Source organism: Thermobia domestica, chromosome 7, assembly GCF_964235325.1.
Source record: "Thermobia domestica chromosome 7, izTheDome1.hap1.1, whole genome shotgun sequence".
In the NCBI taxonomy this organism is placed as follows: Eukaryota; Metazoa; Arthropoda; class Insecta; order Zygentoma; family Lepismatidae; genus Thermobia; species Thermobia domestica.
Window position 1 is genome coordinate 70196766 of NC_137460.1, and position 25817 is coordinate 70222582.

General features: G+C 33.5%; 1 protein-coding gene across 1 annotated transcript in view; it reads right to left on the reverse strand.

Annotated features, from left to right (window-relative positions):
• Positions 1-25817, reverse strand: part of LOC145690181 (uncharacterized) — a 214669-nt gene that overhangs the window by 11268 nt on the left and 177584 nt on the right. Inside the window, exons 20-27 of the mRNA XM_081764817.1 lie at positions 20097-20258; positions 18958-19174; positions 13863-14023; positions 10702-10971; positions 9865-10026; positions 7798-8013; positions 5548-5780; positions 1333-1574 (exon numbers count right to left, since the gene is read on the reverse strand). Of these exons, the coding sequence (XP_081620943.1) occupies positions 1333-1574; positions 5548-5780; positions 7798-8013; positions 9865-10026; positions 10702-10971; positions 13863-14023; positions 18958-19174; positions 20097-20258 (1663 nt within the window). The remainder of the gene's footprint in view (positions 1-1332; positions 1575-5547; positions 5781-7797; positions 8014-9864; positions 10027-10701; positions 10972-13862; positions 14024-18957; positions 19175-20096; positions 20259-25817) is intronic.

A 25817-nucleotide genomic window follows, 5' to 3' on the forward strand; every position in this document is an offset into this window, starting at 1 on the left:
TAACAGCAGTTTACACATATGGTTGGTACCTTGGAAAATTCTGTTAGAACAAGCCTTGGAAAATTCTGTTTAACTGCAAGTTTAACATACTAACTAACTCTATGGCCTATGGAACCCGGAGGTTCAATGCCGCGTTCACAAAAGCTCTCCACTGACTTCTATCCTTACCTAACTGCATCCAGTTTCTACTTTGCATTCCAATCTCTGCGAGATCTATCTTAATATTGTCCTCCCATCTGCGCCTAAGTCTTCCTAATGGTCGTTTTCCGATTGGTCTTTCAGTCAAGACTTTGAAAGCGTTTCTACTTTCTTCCATTCTAGCTACATGACCCGCCCACCTAAGCCTCCTAGACTTGACGACCCTAACAATGTTGGATAAACCATATAACTTATGTAGTTCCTCGTTATGAAGTTTCCGCCATTCCCCATTCCCGTTCCTCTTGGGCCCCAATATTCGTCTCGGAATCTTGTTCTCAAATACTTTCAGTCTATGTTCTTCCCTGAGAGTAAGCGACCATGTTTCGCAACCATACAGAACAACAGGCATGATTATCGTTTTATATATTTAAGCTTCAAATTCCTCGACAGAATTCGCGACGACAAGAGATTTTGAACCGAATAATAACACGAATTCCCTGCTTTTAGTCGACATTTAATTTCTTGGTGAATATGATTTTTGTGTGTTAATATTGATCCTAGATATTTGAAACTGTATTACTATATTTTAAAATCAATATTTACAATGCAAAACCTTTGAGAACATAACAATGCAACAATAAAAACCATATTTTTATTTCTGTAAACTTTTCAGTGTAATCCTTTGAAGTTGAGAAAAGAAAAAAGGAAAAGAAGAAGAAAACTTTCAGCCAACAATGAATAAACAATAGTTTTATTCCAAGTGTAACTGTGCAGTTATGTATGATGATTCGAAATGTACAAAAAGTGCACAAGAACTCCACATGTGTACGTCTTGAACTTGAGCATTTTTTACTTTCCCTTTCTTATATATGCACCTCTAAGGCGCACACAAGTGATAAAAAAACTGACACGAGTAAAGTATATCTCTTTACAAGTGCATTAAGTAGAGAGTTCATTAAATATGAAAGAAACTGACTGCACAAAATATTAATAAATAGATCAAGATATTTAGAATATTTAATGTATAGTAAATATTATACATTATGCACGACTTATGTTAAACAATGATTGAAATTAACAATAAAGCATAATAAAGCATAATTTGGAAAAATATGAAGCATAATTAAACAAAAAATAAAGCATAATGTGGATTGCTCTATTTCCAACAATAAAAATAAGTAAAAAGGTATTTACCATCTTTGAATTGAGGATGACCGTAATATAAATCCTTGCACGTTCTGACTGGATTGTCTCGTGTTCCGATGGGCTTCCGTATTCTTTCTAAGTCTTGTCTCATTGTATATATCGACGTATACATGTCTAACAGTTTGGTATTCATGTCCTCTTTGCCTTCCCTTGGTTCCTTTGGTTCTTTTAACTTTGGTTCGCTTTCTATTACACTAAGTGGATCCTCCACCGCCAACATTTCATCTAGCCTGTAAAACAAAGGCGAACTTATTATTATATTTTAATGGCACCCTTTAATCAGAAGTTGAAATCTTATTAGGGATTGAGTCGCCAAGTTAGGGATGTAAGGTTTGCTCATATTTGGGAGAAGTGACACCTAAAAAAGTGGAGATAGGTATAGGCTACGATAGAGATAAATAAAACATAGGAAACGAGATTAGAATTTCTAGGAAGAGGAGAGGAATAGCTTAAGTAAAGTTTAAGAAAAAGATTAGTTTCAAAGAATTAGTTGTACTTTTGCCATCCTGACATCTCCTCTATTGACAAAGTTCTTCAATTTCAGTCAGGATTGACAGACTCTGGTATCTAGAATTGATTCAAAGACTGAAAGCTCGACTGTAAGCTTCCGATACACTCAGTGAGTGAACCCTTCGAGATTAAAAAAAAATAAATCATTCTAAAGGATTTTTTTCACCTAAATGGCCAAATCTGACTTTCTAGATGACAATGTATGACGCTGAGTTTTATTTTATCTAAAACACGTTGGATACATAAGAAGGAAATTGGGTTACTAAGGGATTATATCTTCTGTTTATTTCTGCATAAAATTTTACATGATGTCTCGTGTCAGACGCGGAAGAAATTCAATCGACAGAAAAAAAAAATTAGAAACAAGATTTGTTTGTACACTGCCTTTGAGCTTACGTGGCAATGTTTCGTTGTGCTACGTGAATTTTTTCCTTCTAGTCTGGTGCAAGTGCCCTTAAAAATTCAAAATTAACAATTCGCATTGATTTTTTATTAAATGTAGATTGATTATTGATCATCGATTGATGTCACATTTTATAGTATATGTTCAGTTGTAGGATTAATTATAAAAAAGTCCTATCCTTATTAAGAAAAATTTTTCACTGAATTTATGCATTTACAATCCCATTCTTATTTCCATCATAGTTAGTGCTTTTAATAAACTGACATAGGTTAAAAATAAATACAGAAAATAACGAAATTTTTCAGCTGGTAGATTTTTTTATTCTGTTGATGCAATTTTAAAACGAAAAGAAAATCCCATCAATTTTAAGTCTAATTTACTCACTTATACAATTTCTTTCATTCTGGCATCCTTCTCTTGTGATTTTTATTGTAAATTTAATTCTTTTTGTAATATTAGCTCTTGTTTGCAAACTAAAGCTCTTTGTGTTACTAATATTATACTTATCATAATTTTGTTATACATATTACAGCTTTATCACAGCTTTATTACAGCTTTTATTACAGCTTTACAGAGCATGAAGAGTTGTCTGAAGACACTGCAACATTTGATGCCTTTCCCTACCACTTACTTATGTGAGCAGACCTTTTCTGCTCTTTGCAGCATTAAAACCTTAAAACGAAATCGTCTTAATGTGAAATCGAACCTAAGATTGATGGTGACAAAACTTATTCCAGATTTTAATGCAATTATGGGAAAACAAAGAATTTCATTCCTCACATTAGTGACCCCACATTTGAGAACATAGGCGGCGCCACAGTGGGTGCAGTGGGTACAGCTGCACCCACATTAACTTCGATTTTCAGATTTCCTACAATAATGATTTCTATTTTGTGTATTTATTGTTTCCTATGTTTGGATATATTTGAGGGATTTCTTAAGTCTCTCATAAGTTACTTGCTATCATACAGTGTTCTAGTTTTGTTGTTCTAGTGCAACTATTGAATCTTAAGATAGTGAAGAGCGTTCTGACAACAATGTTAGAATGTGTTAGCAGAGCCTCTTCGTTTACTAGTTGCACATGCGAACGGAGTTTCTCCAAGATTAATAATGTCAAGTTCACAGATCGATTATGCTTCACCAGAGACTTAACTCCATAATGTTGCTTTCTGTTGAAAAGTCGATTTCAGTGAGCATAGATATTGAAGATGTCACTAAAGAATTTAAAGCCATGTTCCATTCAACAGAAAAATAGCTTTTGTAATTCATGCCATTGAAAAAAAAAAAAGAAAGAAAACAAGAAAGAAAAGAAAAAGTATCCTTGTACACTTGAAAATTCTGATATTTCTTTGATAAATCCGTAACTCACATATACGTGTATCTATGTATGAAGTTTATTTAAATATGTACGTAAAAGTTTTTTATTGCGTACCATGTTAATATTTTTTACTGTATTATCCCTTCCCAGCCTGCACCCACATTACCAAAATCCTGGCGCCGCCTATGTTTGAGAATACTGTTTATCAAGTGGATTTCCTTGAGAGAGAGAAAGAGGGAAGAAAATACTAATTTTCAGTCTTGAAAGTTACTGTATTTTCAATTGAAATTTCGTTCAGTAAGAAATAATCATGTACCTTCAGAATAAATTACTTATTGCATTATTTTTCTTGTTCTCTTTCTTATCAGTGGTAATTCTAATTAGTATATGTTTTTTAATATCATGTGAAATTTCAGATAGAACTGCAAGGGAGTCCGCGTTATCGGAAAGTTTGAGAACCACTGATGTAGCACATCATACTCGTTAGATTTATTTCTCTAAGGCAAAATCAGATAAAATAAACAAGTCAGTCAAACATTAGACAGATATCTATAAGTAATGTATTATTTCTTATTTTAATATTGATTGAGTCTGATCCCATAATCACATACATTTTCAATTACATTTTTAGAAACAAAATGCCTAGTATTTATAACCAATAGTGAATTTATTAAATATACAGGGTGGACTATTTATCTTTATATGCCCTTGTATCTTTTAAACTAATGAACAAAAAACTATGAAATTTTGTACCATACAACTATCGGCAGGAAAACATTGTTTGATATATTTACTAATATCACCAGATTAACAATGTTGCCAATCCAACATAAAGTTGTATTTCTTCAAATGGGACTATGCCAGGTTATTACACATTTCAAATGTATATGGAAAGTGAAAACTTGCAATTCCACACTTATTACATAGTGTTGCAAACTGAGGACGCTATAGCATCACAAATATCGAAAAACAATCAAAGTTTGGAGAGTTCTATAACGGTGATTACGCAAGTGACATGGACAAGGTAATGCATATCCTAAGTACCTTAGTGTTGAATACTATGGTCACCATATGACGTATGTCGAACAAGTAGAAACAAAGTTACAAGGAATTGAAAATTTGGCTTTTTTTTCAAAGGACCATATTTCAAAAAGTGCTTAGATAACTAGCACATCAAATTATACAGATGGTTTTCAATAGACATAAATTTGCTATCTCACACTGTTCCGAAAATTTTAAAAAATGGTTAAATTTGATATATTGCTTAAAACGGCGCGTTTGTGGAAACTGTTTAAAATGTTCTTTTTATTTACTTGACTTCTATGACATTACAGCAATACGTTTTGGTAGATATAAGAACAACAAGTTCTCGCAACTACATAATTTTAGGCAGTGTTGCAAACTTTACCAGTATCTACGATATCTTCAAAATGGTTTGAGATATCATGTTGCTGTAAACGGCATTATGATTTTTACATCTATTGAAAACTATCTATGCAATTGGATGAGATATTTATCGAAGCAAATTTTCTAAATAAAAGCTTTTGAAAATAAAAGTAAAATTTTCAATCTATCCATCATATCATGACCATAGCATTAGACACTAAAGTACTTTAGATGCACTGCTTCTTCTTCTCACTTAGTTTGCTATTACTATGGTGGTCACCAAAATTTGAAGGTTTGAGATACTGTAGCGTCCTTAGTTTGCAACACTGAATTACAGATCTGATATTGTAAGTTTTCATTTCACATGTAGATATGAAATATGTAATAACCTAACTTGACATTATTTGAGGAAATAACTTTATGTTGGGTTGGCAACACTGTTAACCTGGTAGCACTTAGTATAGCAAACAAAGTCCTACTGTCGATATTTATACGGTGCAAAATTTCGTTTTTTTCATATTAGTTTAAAATTTATAAGTGCTCACCAAGATAAACAGTCTACTCTGTATATAATATATCGACTTACGGTACATTTCGTTTCCTTTTGGTCGAAAACGTGCTGTCCCTTTGGAACAGCAATTCTGGAGGTAAAAGAGGAAGTTCTCCAGGTGGTCCAGGTGGTCCTGGTGGACCAGGTTGTCCCTGTTCTCCTTTTGCTCCTGTAGGTCCTTCGGATCCTTTAGGTCCCGGTGGTCCCTCCAATCCAGGTAAACCTGGAGGACCATCACTACCTTTTGGACCTTGCGGGCCCATTGGTCCCTAAAATATATCATAAATGAATTACATAAAAATAAAGTTTACATAAATAATTACATAAAAATAAAGTATAACGCTGAATCTCATGAAAAGCAAGAACAAGTTGTCAGTTTAATATTACGAAACTGTTTCAAGAGACTCAAAGAGTAAGTTTTGAGAAGGTGCGACTCATGAAATATGTTGATTAGGATTAGAGAAGAAAATTGTACCAAAATGTACTATGAGATTTTGAAGTCTAACAAAATTCGTTATATCATCACGTCTACACTAACTGACTTTCAGTGCAGAGTTCAGACCCTTTTTACTTGTAGCACACTTTTAAGTATCATTTAGCAATGTCTGAGCTTTTCTACCCTTACGTACTGTACATCATTTTCTCCCCTACACTTTTTTTTTTTTTTTTTTTTTTTTTTTTTTTTTTTTTTTTTTTTTACTTCTATCATGTAATTCCTGGAATACGCTGTTAGGTTCAGCAACATGGCTGCTTAGCCGTTGTCCGCTAGGCGCCTGGCCAAGTCAATATTCAGAAAAAAATTTGATGATGATGCAGCCAAGCATGACGCTCAGTGTCACCTTGAAGCAACCGTTACTTGGCACCTACCTGGGACGCTATTTCATCCATCAGATGTGTTCTCATTGGTAAATGGATTGAAACAAGGCAAATTAGAAAAGTTTCAAATAACATAATATCTTCTAAATCATTAGAATACACATTACTTAGTAATCGTATAGATGAAACAGTATTCACACGCTTGCGTATCGACCATTTTTATTTCAACATTCTGACTTGTTGCGGAACTGGCTGCTCCTATGGTGAAGATTAAGTTGTTCCTCTGAGTGTTCGGCCTACTCTGTTATCTGTTGTCGAACGGGTTTGGATTCCCTAACAGTTGTAGTCGCGATTTAAAGAATAAGAAACATTAATGTTCGTACTGGTATTCTAGTTTTCAACACCAGTAGTGGTGATCAACGATGCCTTTGATTAACTTTTCTTAGTAGTTTTTTTCATTAATTGTTGTACCATTTCTTTCCGTTTATTGCCTATAAATTTACATTTACTTGAAATGTAAATTTATAGGCAATAAACAAATGTAAGGTTTTTTTTAAAAAAGAAATGATAGTTCTTTTGGTTAGGTTGGTTTGGTCTTTTGGTTTGGTTAAATTGGTTTGGTTGCCAGCTCACAGTACGACTTAAAAACGGTACTGTATCTGAAGAAGCTTCATAAGCTTGGCGACCATTGATGTAACGCTTTGTTTTAAAATTAGGAGTATTTAAGAAACTAATTTATCTTTACATCTACACAGTTTTCGGATTTGGAAAAGAGAGAGAGTATCCAAGAAATATTGTATTACAGTTCGGTGATAAGATATTTTGACCTCAAGGAAAACAGACCGGTTCACATTTAGAAGTATCGTGTTACATCTTACAAATTAAACTTGAAAATTAAGGATTTCCAAAAGCAAGTCCCAAAAATTAAGTGTCGTTGGACAGAATTTCTTGCTCAAGTGTTTTTTCGGACTACGTAGCTTGAGCTGTCCAGAATTATGAAAAGATGCAAACCCTTGTGGTGTGTAAATCCCTTAAAAGTGTAAAAGAGAAACGCAATGTATACTGTAAAAGTGAAATTGAACACACCAGAAATACCTTTAATAAAATCGTTGACATATTAAGTTAAAACTGATAAATTTCTCTAGAGGGAGAAAAATGAATGAATATTAGCTAGACAGAAAAGAAGAATATGGAACAAATTATAGGAAAGACGAAAATAACAGCTGGAAGAAAAAAATTAAACAATACAGCTTAATTTATTCTGTTAAATAGACAAACACATTTTAGTTCGAGTAAAATTGTCTAATGTAAACAGAAATAAAAAACTAAAAATCAGTATGAATGAAAGAGCTTTACATACTGTGCAATAGAGTATAAGTGTCAATCATTATTGGAAATTATTATTCAAATCTTCAAGTATTTTGTTTCTCAATAATTATGAAGAAATCTTATCAGGGTTCGAATACTTACTGGTTCTCCCTTAGGCCCTTCTGGTCCCTGAGGTCCTTTCATGCCTTTCTCTCCTTTTTCACCTGTTTCGCCTTTCGTACCAGCTGTTCCTATGTCCCCTCGATGGCCCTTAGGGCCTCGTCTTCCTCTATCACCCTTTGGTCCTTTTGGTCCAGGCTCTCCTGCTTTGCCTGGTTGTCCTGGTGCTCCGGACTTTCCAGGTGGTCCAACATCTCCCTAGACAAAGAAGAGGAATCCTATTTGTTTGTGTTCACAAGTAACATTTCATTCCTTCGCAGAAGTTGTCAGATAATAACGTTATAGTTCCGTGGTAGTTTATTTAACTTAATATATATTTTATTATAAGAAAGTATCTATGGAAGTGAACTAATACATGATTTATATACTTACTTTCTTTAATTTTATGATCAGCTCAATGACGCACATACGTTTATGAAACATGATTCTAATTGACATTTGGTTCTAATTGACCGATAAAACGATACGAAATGAATTCAATCAAAAGTTTGGAAGTCATCTATTATCATGATTAACATCAAAGTACAGTGAAACCTGTCCACCATTGGTTCCATTGAAAAGTGGCCAACTAAGACAAGTGATCAACTTACTGAAAATAAGTGTGATTTGTGTATTTTTAGAATAAGATTTCTAGTATTATTCGATTGTAAAATTTTAATAAGCAATGGCACGACAGCTACTTTTAAATAATGTGTATAGGGTACTCATAACAATATACAGTACTAGAAAAATTACTACAGTATGTTTAATATATGTACAGTATCGTCTACCTCTTATTAATGAGCTGCAAATGTTTCCCTCGGAGCAAAAGATGTTTTGATAAAACCTTAAGGGAACTCATATTTCAAAACCTCCGCTACCTTTCGATAAACCAATAAAGATGCCACTACAGTAGTTGACAATTGAGATGGTTAGTTTTAGCCTTGAGAACTTGCCGGAATCACTAATCTCTCCACTGATGAAAGGAGCCGATATAGCTAATGGTTTACCAAAACAGAGAGGGTAAATAGATACGTACAACCGTTTCCTGAATTCCTGTACGTGCTTTTTCTTATTCACATCTTCCTTCACCACCCCTTTATCACGGTAGAGTTCTGGCTATTGACTTCTAAGAACAAATCGTGGGAATCTACGCTTCCAGTCTCCAGTCACAAATACAGAACATCTGCATCTCACATGGGAATACGAAAGAGTTAACAAAAATAACAAAACTGTATGTTGCGTGACCAAGATATTCAGGTAAATTTACCAGTATCACCATAGGATAAACATTGCTTCAATGTGGACAACTTTCAAGATAGATACGTGGCCAACTTACAGAGTAATAAGTAACGAATGTCTTATGGGAAAATTCAGGTTCAAGACGAACCAGGCCATATGATTTCATATTTATGGGCAATCAATTTACTACTCATGGAAAGTATATACAAAATGAAGTGGAAATCAAGTTTTGCCTTGCTGAGTACGAAAATGTGATGTCCCAGTAGAACATGCGATCTCAAACGAAACAGAAAATAAACTTAAGTGATTCACAAATGGGTCGAGTGGACACTTAAATAAATCTAAGAATATCTATCGGCAGCTCAAATAAAATTAAAGTAACCTAGTAGTGGATCACGTGGTAGTTGACGTACTAATGTACATTTATATGAATCTTTCTTCTATCAACTCACCATTTCCAAGAAATATCATAGTAGTTCATTTGATTAATGCAGTATTATCTATATACTACACTAATTTCAATATAATTCTATTTTCTCAGTTATATATACTCGTATTTAACTAAGACATCGACTTAAGTCTGAATTCAACAAACAAAACAGTCATGTTTAATAGTTATCCTTATTTCTTGGGATAACTTCCTTATAGGTTCTTATTCGTGACTAAATGTTATCATTGATAAACTTGTTAAAAAATACTAGGATAATTGTTTCATTCCCGTACTGAGTTTCAGAATAGTTAAGTGTACAGAGACTACGAAGAAGTTATGACAAACAGTTGTATGCACAAACATTAAAATGCTCAATGTATAACCATAAATGTACTTACAGCTGATCCCGGTGAACCTCGTAAACCAGGTAGTCCTTGTGGTCCAGGATTGCCTTGAGGTCCTAGAGGACCTTGTTGGCCCGGTGGGCCTGGGGGACCTTTATCACCTTTCTCTCCAGGAGTTCCTGTACTTCCTTGTTGACCTGCAGGACCTTCTGGACCCTGTTGAAATAAATAACCAATTAAATGTTCTCTTTAATTAATTTATATCACAAAGATTGTATATCAACTGTTTCTCTTGGCTTGTGAAACAAATTTTAAACTGACTAAACATGTATCTATCTGTTTCTTTCCTTTTCCCCAAGATACTATCATACTTTAGCTCTGCAATATATATATATATATATATATATATATATATATATATATATATATATATATATATATATATATATATATATATATATAATTTATTTAATTTTGTATTGCAAGTATTTGTTCACAAGCTACTTATTACCAAAATCTTACTACGATATCGTTTGGTGACTTCTAACATTATGTTTTGAATTCTTCCTGCTTATTGATTCAATTTAAATTAATTTCAGTATAAATGAAAATTATACTGCCTTCAATGGTTACTAACGTTATCTACTGCAGTTGTTATTACCTTTATGTTTTCTTTCAACTACTATATTCGCCTTCTCATATTTTTCCTACATTGTTCTTCTGACATGATAACATGAAGGAAGTACAATGCTTAATGTCAATAATACTACCTCTTCACCTCAAAGGGAAAAACGGTTCAATCTATATAGCACTCAAACCGGTATGTTTGTTCCATATAGTTATGACGTTTTCTGTACAAACTTAATTGAAATTTTACAGTGGATATCTTACCGGCTTTCCAGGAGGTCCTGGTATTCCCATTTTTCCTGCAGGACCTGCCTCTCCAGGAGGTCCAGGATCGCCTGGTCGGCCGTCCGCACCATCTTTCCCTGGTTCTCCTTTAGGTCCTGCAAGTCCTGGTTCACCTGGAGATCCTGGAAATCCAGGAGGACCAGGACTTCCTTTCGGTCCTTCAGGTCCAATATTACCACGTGGGCCTGGAGGACCCTGAATTCCTGGTTTTCCTTCTTCACCCTTTGGGCCTGGAGCTCCTCTCTCACCCTGAAATAAAGTGAAAGAAAAACAAAGCTTGTGAAAATTGCAGCAGTAAATTTATATATATTACTTTTAAACAATCAGTTCATGTAATATTACTAAAATTTCATCTTTAGTATTGACAGAAACTAATATATTTTACATACTTAAAAGCATCTCAAATACACTGTAAATCTTTTTTGTTATCCTGAAAATAAGCAGGGGTTGCAGATCTCAAGCCTCAGTACTCTAAAGTAGTGGTTCCCAACCTTTTTTTTAACTAATTATATATTTTGCTGAATGCCCACTACTTCATGACACATTTACTTATTTTTTATCAATATTTTTATTAATAATAATATAAATTATAGTAATATAGGACTATTTTTTTATGAAGTAGTGACACTATCTGTGTCAAAAAATAATTTTAACTAATTATTAAATGCTTCATGATTGTTAAATTCTAAAAATTCGCGATACAGCCTATGGAACTGCAGGACACACTGATTTGGAACCACTGCTCTAAGGGTTAATTTTGAATTTAAAATTTAAGAGTAGAAATATGGATAAAACTGCAACAGAAATGTATCAATATTTTAAATTAATCAGAGTTATTTATTTGCATTATTAATTACAATAAAACAAAGAGCATTTTCTACGAAATGTTATAATATAAATTCAACATGTCTTATAGGCGACCATATAACTAATCTATAGTCACGTACTGTTTACTTCAAAGTTAGGATTTTTTGGTAAATTTTTGTCGAAGTTTAACCAAACTTATTGCGAAATTTGAACAATATAAAAGAATACCAACATTTATACTTGAGCCATTTTATATCTGGTCCTCTAGAGATGGCTATTATACAGTCGGATCTCAGGCTAACTAACTTTAAAGGGATCCACGCTCATTAATTACAATGAGAGTCACGCTAGGTCAGATTCGCATTTGTTCTAGCTTGGGCTCACTATCCCCAATGAGGCTTGCAGTAGGTCGATGCCACGCTCATTTACCCCATCGAGCTCGGGTTTACTATGCTCAATGAGGCTCATGTTTGGTTGAACTCAGGCTCTTGTTCACTACCCACTTATAACGCTCCTGTACACATGGGCTCTGGTTCACTATCCACTTATAATGCTCATGTACACACACAGCTTGCCTTAAATTATTGAGCTTCAGACCAATTATATTCGCGAATTTGAATGTGTCCCTTCCTGACAGCTGTGGTACAAGGAAGCATGGTTGATATTACCCCAACTCATTCCCACTAGCCACTCCAATAAGTAGTAGCATTATCAAGATTTAGCATTGGAAACTTGACACTGGTAGATTTTCTTTCCTTAACTGCCAGAGTCTATATTTCGGTCAGTTCTTTCTTTGAACAGTCTGTGTGTGGGGGGGGGGGGGTTAGAGTCAGGTTGCGGGCTGCGAATTATCAGGGAGATGGGGAAAATTTTCCTCCTCAATTGGATTTTGACTCCCTCCAAAGAAATCAACAGAAGCATCCCTACAGTGGATACTTGTCCGCCCCTCACCTCTCTCCCGCGTCCAAAGTCATGTTTATGATAAAATGGTTGAGTATATATCAATCTTCACTGCTTTTCATCCTTTAATCCTTCCTGCTAAATTAATAGATTTTATTCTTATTTAATTTCAAATTTTATATTTATAGTTTTCTTATTTATTACTGTTGCCAGATAATTATATATATATATATATATATATGATATGGGGAGAGAGCGTCATTATTCCATATTGCATTATTGCACCTTCAGATTTCTATATCTTGTTGGACCTCATTTTTTATCACCCTCCTCCTAGTGTCAGTAACTTAATTTATACATTATTTCTACGTACTTAGCTGTCAAAGTAAAAGATAGAGCAGAGTTGATACACACGTTGAATCTGAATATCTGCATTGACAGAGTTTGTAAAAAATAAAATAAAATAAAATAAAATAAAAAAAATAAATGTTTGTTTCATTGTTACCAATTTCGTTCCACGTTAAAAATTTACTCTTTCGCAGTCCTTTTTAGTGTATTATTGGCTTTCAATAACTTAATTTTTTAACTGATTTTTTAAATTTGTGTTAAACATATTTTTATACTTTGCATATTTGAGAAGCAATCATAGGCTACGATTAGTCAGATGGAAAACACCCTCAAAATGGTAGTGAACAATGCATCTCCTTAATGTTGTTGCGTACTTGTTGCAACTTTCGCAGTTTCAGCAGATCTATATGATACCATATAATTGACTGTGATCGGCAATTCGAGACAACTTCATTGAATTCTATACTTAATATCTCATTGCATTTAATACACTATACACTCGTGCGCTACAACTGTCTCATATTAGCGCTATATTGGATGACAGTGAGAAAAACATGAGGCAATGTATTACGGATTCGTGTGTAAACTAGGCCAGACGTTGGTTGAGCAAAATTGTTTCTCCGATTTTCAAAGAGGATGATGTATGAGGTTAGTTGTATCACTTGTGCCCAAAACTCCCAGCATGTTAGATGCATCGAGAGCAACAGTGTCCAATGTCATAATAGCATTGGTGACAAGTCATCAGAAAGGAGAATGAATAACGAAAACCAAGTTTAGGTAGCAACAAGTAGGAGTATCACGTGTACACCATGTGAAAGAATTTGATTTGCATAGTGTGATATTTTCTCAATTAAAAATGAAACTGGAAGTAGTAGTAGATTTCTACGACTTCTGGTTTTGGAGAAAATCAAGTGAAAATAAAATATATTTTCTTCCTGACTCCTCACATACATACACATGCAAAATCTTTTAATCGTTATTATGTCTTCTTACAAACAAACTCAAGTCATTAAAAGTATACGAAATCATAAGAAGTTTAGAAGGATTTGTCATTAATTAAGGCATATTCACCAACTCTATCTTACATGTTTCCCATCACTTCCTGGAGGTCCAGGTGGGCCTGGATTTCCCGGTTCCCCTTTCGGTCCTTGTAGACCTTCCGGACCAGGGGGACCGGGTACTCCTTCTCCGCCTTTGCTACCCCGAGGTCCCGGTTCTCCTGGTGCACCCGCTGGTCCTGGAGGCCCTGTAAACACACAGAATGTGTATTAGTACACTGCTTAGATACAGGCATATAAATTTTGTAATGGTTACAACATATCGTAAATGTAGTAAGGCTAACAACATACAGAACATCTCAACTAAATACTAACTCCGTTGTACTCTCCACTAAATTGTACTCTCCGCTAAACCTACCTAACTTCGTGATATATTTTATTTTCGTGATACGAGACAAATTATTCTTTACGGAGGAAGGTATACATTATATATAGAGTTACAGAGGTGCTCAAGAGAGGGCAGGAATATTGACATGAGGTGAAAAGATTTTGCAGTGGCAACTGTACCGTCCGGACATCACTCAGGATGTTAGTTGTTACACAGGATAGAAAGCGGTTTTCAGTCAAGTAACTTTCGAAGACCAATATTTTGAGCGTGGGTTCACGGTGTCATTGTGTAACTATTGTTACAGACGTTTGCTCTAAAAAGCACTCCGGTTATCATTTTGTGCATAACCTTGAAACAGTAATGCAACTGTAAAGTAAAGGACGCTTATCAAATTGCATCATATTCTTATGAAATTGTGTGCCAGGATGGTTCCCGTACAGCGTGTGTGTGTGAAAAAAGACACGAAAGTATAACAGAAAACGGGGCATGTCAACAAAAGAAGGCACACCTATTCGATGGACGGTGTTAAGAGTGCTGTGCAAAAAGTGTTCGAAGAAGAACGGACTATCTATAAAGCTGCCAGTCTTCTGTATTCCATGGAGCACAATGAAAGACTACTTGAACGGTTGTAATGGGGACAAAGACAATGTGAGCAGTGGAAAAATGGGACGACCATTTGCACTTTCAGCGGAATGTAAAATAAAATTAGTGAATTTCATTATCCAAATGCAGAAAATCGGGTTTGGTTTAACAGTGAGTCGAATTCGACGTCTATCGTACAAACAGTTGAACTTCCTGATCAGGCCACGACGTCGACAGCAAATGCCACTACAATGCAACGTGATTCTCCAGCTAAAAGCAAAAAGTGTCAGCGTAAGCAGACTCATGACTTGTGCGTTAGTTGTAACGAGAACTACAGTTCGGGAAAGAATCGTAGCCCCTGCATACAGTGCTGCTACTGTTTACAATGGTTTCATGAAAGGTGACAAAATCTTAATTCATTTGACATAACCATTTTCATGTACAGCATATGTGCAATGACAAATGACAGTGATACAGACGGTGACAATTAATGTAACGTGAGTACACTACCGCATCAACAAATTAGATACACACCCTCACGGAATAAGGTATGCTATCACGAAGTTAGGTAGTTTACACATATTGCTTCTTCTGTTTCTTTATATTTTTTCTTTGCATTGTTTACGCTTCTTTTACTACAGCAGTTGTGTTTATGTTGGACCTTCCTAATATAGAAATTACATCTATCCTACATGCTCGTAAATGTGTATTTTTTCCGTCATCCTCCTTCATATCACAAAGTTAGGTAGATTTACCCTATATAACCATAGTCAAGGGTGACTTGTGTCTTTTCGAGTAGACTTAGGTATATATATATTATTAGATTAGTTTAGAAAAGATGTACTTCGTTGTAAGTAATGTGAAGTCTATTTCGTTAAAAATCACGAATAGTTATAATTTTATGAATGGTGTCCCAAAAATAGTGAATTAACTTTAGTTTATAATTATCAGACTATTTTCGTCATAGCATAAAATGAGGTGTCTATTTTAAACTTCAGTTATAATATGCATGGTGTACGTAATAAAAGCAGTTATGATATATATTGAGTGGATATTTATCCTCAGCTGCTTAACATTGGTGAAAGAAAACATACTTCAAAACTAATGGAGTCACACTACGGCTCATTTCGAATGTTCTTCTGGACCAAGCATTTGCCCTTGGTTCGTTGCAAGGAAAAGTAACTGCATTTGAACAATAGAATAACTTCAAGCACTGGTGGGCACTTTCTCCAAACTTCACTCAATCTCAACCTCACGGCTTCTCACTCGCCCTCACCTTCACGAACCCTCATCTTCCTCTACGTCACACCCCCTCACCACCCATCAACCTTATGCATTGACTGAGTAAGGTTGGAGAGTAATGTTATGAGAACCAACCTCATGAGGGTGCTCACCTATAACTTGGAGAAGTGCTTTCAAAACATATTTAGATAAGCAAGTTAAGGTGTGCAATTGTAGCAAATCTTTAATTTTAACTAATTCATTTTCGAAAATAAAAAAGGAGCTATCATACGTCCACTATCCATATTTCTGTCACTATTTATTGTAGTGAAAATAACTTATGGTACCACAAAGATGATGTAATCTCACTACTGTGCGATTTGGGACCCGTTCCTGGTTGTTATAAGTTACAAATAGATTGTACAGATGTACATAATGTATGTTATAACTTTATGAATTATTTTAAAATAATAGCTATTGTCTTTTTGGCTCCTTGTACAATTCAATTTTGTTACTCATAATTTGCACAAGTAACGATCAGTTAAAATTTCATGTCTCCATATGAATCGCATTATACAAGGAGCACGAAAGACAATAGATTGTATTTTCAAACAATAATCTATTTTTCATAATGACAGAACATATGTCTAGTTATACAAGCTAATTTTTAAGACCTAAATTACGATTTGCTTCTATAATATGAAATACTGTAGCATTCAACTTTGAACTTTGGAATAGCATTCGACTTTTTAAAATATGAATTTTGAAGTACAGAATTAGATGTATGAAGAGTCTTTTATGGTTCTATGATGTTACAAAATGAAAATTAATTATCATATTCATTGATATGAGCACTGGAATAATTATTAGGGTTTAGAGAGCCTTAATAACTGAAGAAAAGTTTTCTGATAAAAGTTTTATATATATATATATATATATATATATATATATATATATATATATATATATATATATATTAAAAAAGTACTGTGTAATATATATGGTACTAATGAATACTGTTTAGATAATATTGTTTGCAAAATGTAAAATCAGATTTTAGTTCTTTTACTCTGGAAATGTAAAGTTATAAGAAGACTTACTCATTGCTTAAATAGATAAACTTAGTCCAACTATACTGAACAAGTATAATTGTATGAGAATTTAAAGATTTTTTTAAAATTATAATTGTAGTAACTTTTTGACAAATGTAATTATTAGGACAAATACTTTTATCTTATTCTTTGGTTGTCTGTTCCTTTTTAACCTAGAAAGCTTAAATATTTCAACAGAGTGTCAAGAAAAATTTATTCCGGTCAGTTAAATTTATTTTTATTATGCATGGTATTAGATCTCTTTTTTAATTCATTTTCTATTTTTTATATATGTTTGTACTATGATGCCATACAAAGTGCTATTTTGCTTACAATTTGTTAGCGGAACTGAAATAAAAGTTATTATTACTACTATTATTAAAAAGAAGAAGAAGAAAGAAGGAGGATAGCAGGAAACACTAATGATTAATAAAATTGTTTGCATGTTATAGTATCGGCAGTGTTGAGTATCCACCGCTGTCAATTTAAAAATAATGGTTCTTATCTCTTCTCTGTGGAAGTAAGTAAAAGAACCGGGAGGAATACTTGAGCAAGCAAACTTTATTAACACTGAGAGAGATTATATGAAAATGCAAAAACACAATAAAAATACATTGAAATAGAGAAAATTTTGTAATCACAAAATATTATACACGAGAGACCTTACTTGGCTCAGATTCTTTTTTAACTAAGATTTTACAAAGAGAAAAAGGTTTTACATGAATGTTAGGTGGAATCCTCTCACCCACATGGCTGAATAACTTCTCCACTTGTTATGGCTGCCTCCGTTCCCCATAGCCAGCCTAGATTCTCCTTATATTTTCCACTTTATTACGGTTTTTACAATTAAGAGGCCTTGTTCATTTGTTTATCTTGTCCCTTAGGCCAAGTTATTTGAATAAAACATTTTAATAGTTTATCTTCTTAAAATTCATTTAACCACAGATTATTTTATCCATTTTTTTTTAAATCTGTTTCCCAACACACTAAATAATAGATATGAATCATCATCTTTCATATTATCTTTTTCCGCTCAAGCGGGTTCGGTTCAACATTTCTGACTTGTCGTTTCCCCCTTGTTCGGTCCCATACGTCATTTTCTGTTCATCTATTTATTTCAAGTCCTTACTCACATATTTTTACACTCTCTTACCTACATAATCCCCATTTCTTTTCATGATATGACTATACATTTGTCATCTTCCCTGTATTTTCTTCGGAATCTCAGCTACCGTAACATTATCTGTCATTCTTTCGTTTCTGATTTTATCTTTTTTATATGTGGAAATGAATGAAAATTAATAAAAGGTTTATATATATAGTGTAGTTTATATATTAAGAAAAAGTTTAAGTACAAAATTAAATTAAAAATACATAAACAAATTGATAAAGTAGGATGTTAAAGGCAATTAAGACAAGTTGCTGCATGCGGATCATTACGTAAGTCGCTCATGATGCTCTCTTTCGGAGATACATGGAAAATTCTAGAATTCTGTTACTACTTACATTGAACTGAACTGAATGTATAGTTGTGATTGGTTTTATATTCTTTTGAAAATATTTGAAGTATATAGATATTATAGGAGTGTTAGTGATTGTTAATGCAGACTGAGAGAGAGGTTGTAATTTTGCCGACATAGGAAGTTGGAGAGTGGGTGAGTTCAGGGATATAAATGGAGTTATAAAAATTGTAACTAATCAGACTGTGATTACGTTTGTGGTGGAACATTGAATGTCAGACTAGTGTCGTATACAAGGCAATTTTTCCTATGACTGTGGAAAAGTTCCTGTGAGAACAGGTCGCAACCTAAACGTTACTGAAATATTCTTAAATATACTGTTAAAATGTAGGTGTAATATATTTCAATTCAGAAAAATAGCTACATTAGAATTATCATACCTTTTGCGCCATGATCACCCATCTCTCCTTTCATTCCAGGTGGACCAGGAAGACCCTGAGGGCCTGGTGGACCAGGAGGACCTGCAACTCCAGATGGACCATCTTCTCCTTTGGGACCTTGCCTACCCATTTCTCCTGGAGGACCTTTTTCCCCTGGTGGGCCCATTGTGCCAGGTTCGCCTCGTAGTCCTTGAGGACCAGGTGGGCCGTGGGGGCCCTAAAGATAATAAGAGGGTTTTACAAATAGATAACAATAATGTCAAATTCCATTAGGTGATAAAGAGTAAGAAATAATAATAAAACTTTAAGTAACTTTCCCTGGAGTTGTTCAGAATAAAATAACTATCACTACGGTTTAGAAAAATAAAGCCTTCATTATAATGTAAATCTATAATTCTTCATTATCATTGTAATATATGATTTATTACTACTTTAAAGCATGTAAGAACCACAATATTTCTTTTAAGATTGAGAGAAACTTCAACTATCTCTAAGTACCGCAAATCTGCAATTGCTATGAATCTTATGATAGTTAATAGTATATTACATTCTTAAAAAGTTTATTTCTTCAATTAAATTAAGCATCATAATAATCTACTTCGAAAGCCATCTGTTAGGTCATATTTACTCAAATATCAAGCACTAATCAGAAATTTACAAGTAAATAGAAAGAATACTGATGTTATTTACTTCATTGTATCGAGCGTCATAACATTATTAATTTGTTTCAAGTAAATAACTGTTTATCTTCTAGTGTTATCTTCTTCTCCAAATTGCTTCCGGTTACGTAATATTTGTTTACTATTAGTCTTATTCGTACTTTGTATTTAATTATCAACTTAAACACTTCTATTTTCAATTACGGTTTTGTAAAATTATATTTAGGCTACCAACTACGTAATATGTACTTATAGTGACTAGAAGATACTCTTGATATTTGTGCAATTCTGTATAATAATGTAAGTAGAAAACTTTCAAAAGTTATATGTGATTGAAAGTGACTTTAGCTTGATTCCACTTTCAGTATCAAAACTAGCTAAACCTTGACGAGTTTTATGTGTTTTCATGTGTTGTATTACACTATTACTACACTATCTAATAAAAATTAATTTATAAAATAAAAATAAAACGAAACTTACTGCATCTCCTTTTGACCCTTTGAAACCCTTTTCTCCAGGAGGTCCAGGTTCTCCTTTATCTCCGTCCTCTCCTGGAGAGCCCATTGGTCCAGGTGGACCAGGAAGACCACGTTGTCCTGGCAATCCATCTCTTCCCGTTGGACCAGGAGTTCCTGGTTCTCCCTGCAGTTAAGAAGAAATGAATACATGGTAATGAGAAAAGGACCTTATCCTCTTTCTACATCTTCATTATTGTATATCTACAGAAGTGGTACAAAAATTCCTCAAATTTTGTATTATTTTAATGGTATGCAAGACGAGATTATAGTTCAGGTTAATTTTATTCATTGCATAACGTTCTCTGATTTTAATACTCAACTCAGACTAACTTATTGATCCACAAAGACTCCGATCGGCAACACGGATTTTACTAGGATGATACATGGTTAGCACATCAGTTCTTTTCGCCGTTAATTCTGGCTTTCCAGCACGGAGATTGCAACAACTAGTTCCCAATTGCATAACGATAATGAACCAACGTTGAAAATTTGTACCAACACAAGAAACAAAAATAAAAACATAAATTAAATAAATTGTATTTCAATATGTATCTTGTCTTCATATCGTATGCAACACACAGAAGTCATTCCAATTTGACAAAACTTAGCATGAAGATAAATCTGCTTAGTATACATGTGAAATATTTTCCTTTCCAGACCTTAGGTTCTCAAGTTATGGGTCATCATACTTGAGGTTTGGACTTGGAGTATAAATCGTAGGCCATCTATAGAACTCATATGATCTTGGCCAAACTTAGCATGAAAGTAAACCTGGACTTGAGTAGTGTGAATGTGAAATATTTTCCCTGTGACAGATTTTAATTTTCTAGTGATTGGTCACTAAATTGGAGTTTAGACTGAATCAAATTTTCACCAAAAAAATCAGTAATTAGTATTTAGAATAAAAATTAGAATAACAGAATGGAACAAACCTGTTAAGCATTGAAGTTAAAACGTTAAAACATGTAGACTGTTAAGTAAATGCAATGTAATTATATTAGGGATTTGCAAGAATCGATAAAGAACTACCGTAATTTTCTCCGCAATCAGGAAATTCATTATTAGTAAACATTTCTATTTATTTATTTATTTATTCATTTCCATTAAAATGTCATTGTATACCGTTTAAATAAAAGACGATTTAATTGTTATATTCAATCACAATAGACAACACAATGGCACATTGTTACAAAGAATCCTAGAAACAAACACATTACATTTCATTTGTTTTGTTTTGCTTGCTGATGTTAGTTTTATAATTAATTATGTGCAAATACAGGAGCCAGGTGGTCATGGTCACTGTATTGAAACAAAAGACTCAACATTGGCATTCTTGACACAATATCACAGATATGGAGACGTTTTTCTTGATCGGATTGTGACTGGTGATGAGACCTGGGTGTTTCACATCACCCCAGAGAGCAAGCACCGATCACCTGAGTGACATCATCCCTCATCACCCAAAAAGCTTATAAAATTCAAACAGACTCTCTCAATATTAAAGATCATGGCAATCATCTTTTGGGATCGCAAAGGTGTTCTTTTAGTGGACTTTGTCCTAGTGATTTCCATCTTTTCTTTAAGCTGAAAGAGTTTCTGGATGGTAAACGTTTTGGAAGTGATGAAGAGTTGGAGAATGCCGTACCTAACTGGCTTAATGAACTTTCGGCAGAAGAGTATAACATGGAAATTCTAAACCTCGTCACCAGATACAATAAATGTTTAAATGAAGGTGGCAATTATGTAAGGAATTGAAGGAGACTTCAGGTATGTAACAGGATTGTTTCTTCCAATAACTATTGTGTCTTTCATTTTCTATAATTAAATGGTCTTTATTTTCTGAATGACCTTTGTATATTAATTTTAATACACACACAATAACCAAACAATTTTTTAATAAATGTATCGTTGTCAATCATTTATTTGTTTTTTCTATCACTCACAATATAACTAAATGGATAATATATATATATATATATATATATATATATATATATATATATAATCATAATGTGTCGTATATTTTATATGTACACAATGAATATATTACGAAAATAGATATAAAATATGTATGTATTGATTTGAATAATAATGATTACAGAAATATAGAATACCATATAGATAGATTTAGATATACGTACTATACAATATATTATACGGTATTACATATTTTTGTTATCACTGTTATTCAATTTAATATGTACTCCCATGCGCAAAAAATATTGCGCGTATACTGTAACTCACGATTTTTCGCAATTATTCAATTTTCCTTATGTTTATGGGTAAAATTCAGTTATTAGTATGTGGAGATAATAGAAAGCAATCCATCTAAGGAGATATTTCCAAAAAATATAATAAAATAATAAAAATATAAGCAAAAAACAAAATTATGTTCGGTTTTGTGTATACTGGCAATAATGTTTTCGAGGGATTTTTTGCAGTAGCACAGCACGATTGCAGAGGGAATAACTTTAGTTGAATGAAGGAACTGGAAAGTGGACTAATATATTGCATTTATTGGCTTAAATCTAGGGTGTAAATTGTCTACCAAATATAAATTAGCTTCTGTAACCAAGATGTTATACGGAAGTATAGAAACAAAGAGAAAACTGTTGTCTTAAGTTTGGAAGTGACATGCTCTATAGCCATGAGCATTTATTTGTTAAGAAAAAGACAGGCAACAAAAGGTAGTCTGTGTGGTCAAGTGGGTAGAGTGGCGGACTAGTAATTCTTATATTGTTTTGACACCAGATCGAATCCCATGCGATCCCATCCAATTTTTTCTTTAAAAAACATTGTAGAAAGTGTATAATTTTTATGTTAATAAGAACCGAAACAATATAATAATGAAATAACTTTTTGTTTTTTCTGATGACATATTTATTTAGAATTAGTGTATTATTACTAATAGCGATTGTTTTCAGTTTATGGTATGATATGGTTAATCATTCCCTCTCCGTCAGCAGAAGTAACTTACACTCACTGCGAGTGTCTGTGAGTCAGGAACAGTAAAAAAAACAAAACATGCGCGACCTGCTGCCTTACACACAGCGTGGCGAACACAGTCACAGCGATAGCTCGTTGTCATGAAGAAAAAAAAAGCTGATGTTAAATTACTGTTCTAGTGTTTCAGTGTGTGTGTTTCTTTTTAGAGTATTGACTCTCTCTCTCTCTCCTTTTGTTTCATATCCACAAGTGCAACAAATGCAATCATAAGTCTGTGTAAGGAAATAAAGGATGCTTTCTTTAAACAAAACTAAATTAACAGCTCTATTTGTGAGGAACACGAATGCTTCCAAAAGATACCATGGGTATTAATTATAATCATACCAAATTATACAGTAGCGTGTAAAACTGATAATAGAATGATGTAACATGCATAAGTTTTTTTTTCTAGCGTGACAACACATTAAACATAACAAATTAAATTTTTGGGATTACAAATTATCACCTTACGTGTCGGTATAGGCCTATTCGTTTTCACAGTCGAGCGACGAAAGAAGAAAGTGTGGTGATAGTTATAAAAACCGAATACCAGATTTCAATGAATTCAAGCTACAATGCTCCTACATATCGAAAAAATTATTTTTCGATGTCTGTCCATCTATTCGTCTCTCGGTTCGTCACGCTTTTACATGCACTCAAATAGAGGCCATACTGTTCAACGTATCTGGACCGAATTCTAGACATAACGTTTTAATAACATACTATCTTTCGAATTTTATATCCTTCGACACCTAAAAGTAAGGGTAATTTACTGAAGGATTAAAATTTAAAATAATTCAATTTTCTCAAGAAAAAAAAGCTGTGACGATTTTATTTACTTTTTATAAATATATATTTTATTAACAAATATCCACCGTATATGAATATTTTTTCTGAGAAAATATATATGGTGTAATTTACTGTATGGTATGCGTTCTTTTTCCACAATTTTCTCAACCACATTTCATAAATAAACGTATTATTAATAACCTAACAATATGACAACTCGTTCGAAGGAGTAGTTTACTCTTAGGGTGAGCTTTCCCCCGATGGTTTTCCCATTAATGCCTCAGGCAATTTTGTTCATATTTCGTAAAGAAATGTTTCATTAATAAACTAAGATACAGCATAAATCGTTTATTCCGTTAACATACAGAAGAAGTGGTTTTCTCAAGGGTTGAATTTTTTTTTTTTTTTTTGACAATTTTCTCAGTAATAACTGAGACAAATTTCTTCTAATTTCAGTAAAAATATTGTCTGTAACACTCTTACAATATGCATAACTCGCTTGTTCAGGAAAGAAGAATCCAAAAGAGAGAGTTTACTTTGACAGTGAAATTTTTCCCGACGATTTGCTTAAAAATTATTCGATATACTGTCAAAATTACAGATAGAAGAGTTTACCTTTGGGGGTAAGCTTTTAACGATGACCTTCCTAAAAACAACTCAGGAGAGTTTGTTGTTCATATTTTATAAATACATGTTACATAAATAACCTAGCTATATGGTATAATTCCCTCATCCGGAAAATCTAGAAGTGGTATAATACTTTTGACAGTAAGTTTTACCCTGCGATTTTCTCAAGAACGACTCAGGCGATTGTGTTCGTATTTCATAAATAAATGTTTTATGAAAACACTAACAATATAGCATAGCTTGTTTGTCCTGAAAAGATCCACAAAGGATAATTTATTCTTGGGGTGACTTTTTTCATGATTTTCTCAGAAATTACTCAGACGCTTTTGCTTATAGTTCGCATACAATTATATCCTTAATAATTCTAGTATATGGATCAAGTTATTTCTAACCAAAATATGACCAATGGGTACTTTACTTTTGGGCCTGAAGTTTCTTCTAGCAAAGTTTTCCAAAATATTATTTTATTCGCAATTTCCCAAATAAATGTTTCAATAATAGTTGCAGCCTAACACGAGTCAGTGTAAGAAATTCAACCGAGAAAGTACAGTGCGTTTGCTCCGTACCCTTTCTTAAATGTATTTTTAATGTTACACCTAGTCACAATTTTCCGAACAAAATCGAAACCTCTTTTTAAATGTGCCTTGTTGTGGTCAAATGGTTCAAGTGCATTGGTTCTGGATTTGATTTCCAGTGAGAGCTAGTATATTTTCGTCCAAGAGATGTTACACGTTTCTTTAAAGTGTTTAAATAAGCCTAACCAAGCTAATCAACAAAGAAATAATACAATGTTACGAAATTATCGTAGAAACATTGTTAATATTAGGTAGGTGCGACTGAAATGTCCAAACGATGATTGTCAATTCCAAAGGTAAAAAAGTGAAAAATACAATGCCAGGTTAATCAGTGGCCTCTAGGTAAAGCTATCCTACTAACATAAGAAGTGATTGAGACGCCAAAAAATGTTGTAATCGCTGGGAGACATGTTAGGAGAATACAGAGGTGAGAGAGAGTTTAATACTGCGAATCATGGATAGTCTTCACTTTCGTTTGAGGGCGAATATTGAAGTCCGTAGGCCTACATAGGTTTGCATTGAAATGAACATTCTTTGTTTTCGGCCGGCGGGAGCTCAGGTGGTTCAGATTCCACTTTAATCAGTAGGTCCACGTCTCATATAGCCTCGCTGCTGAAAGAGACGATAAACTCAAAATCACATCACGCATCTTTGTTTTCGCCTTTGTTTTAGCCCATAAATGTCTCTGTTCATGAGCTCCTTAGTGG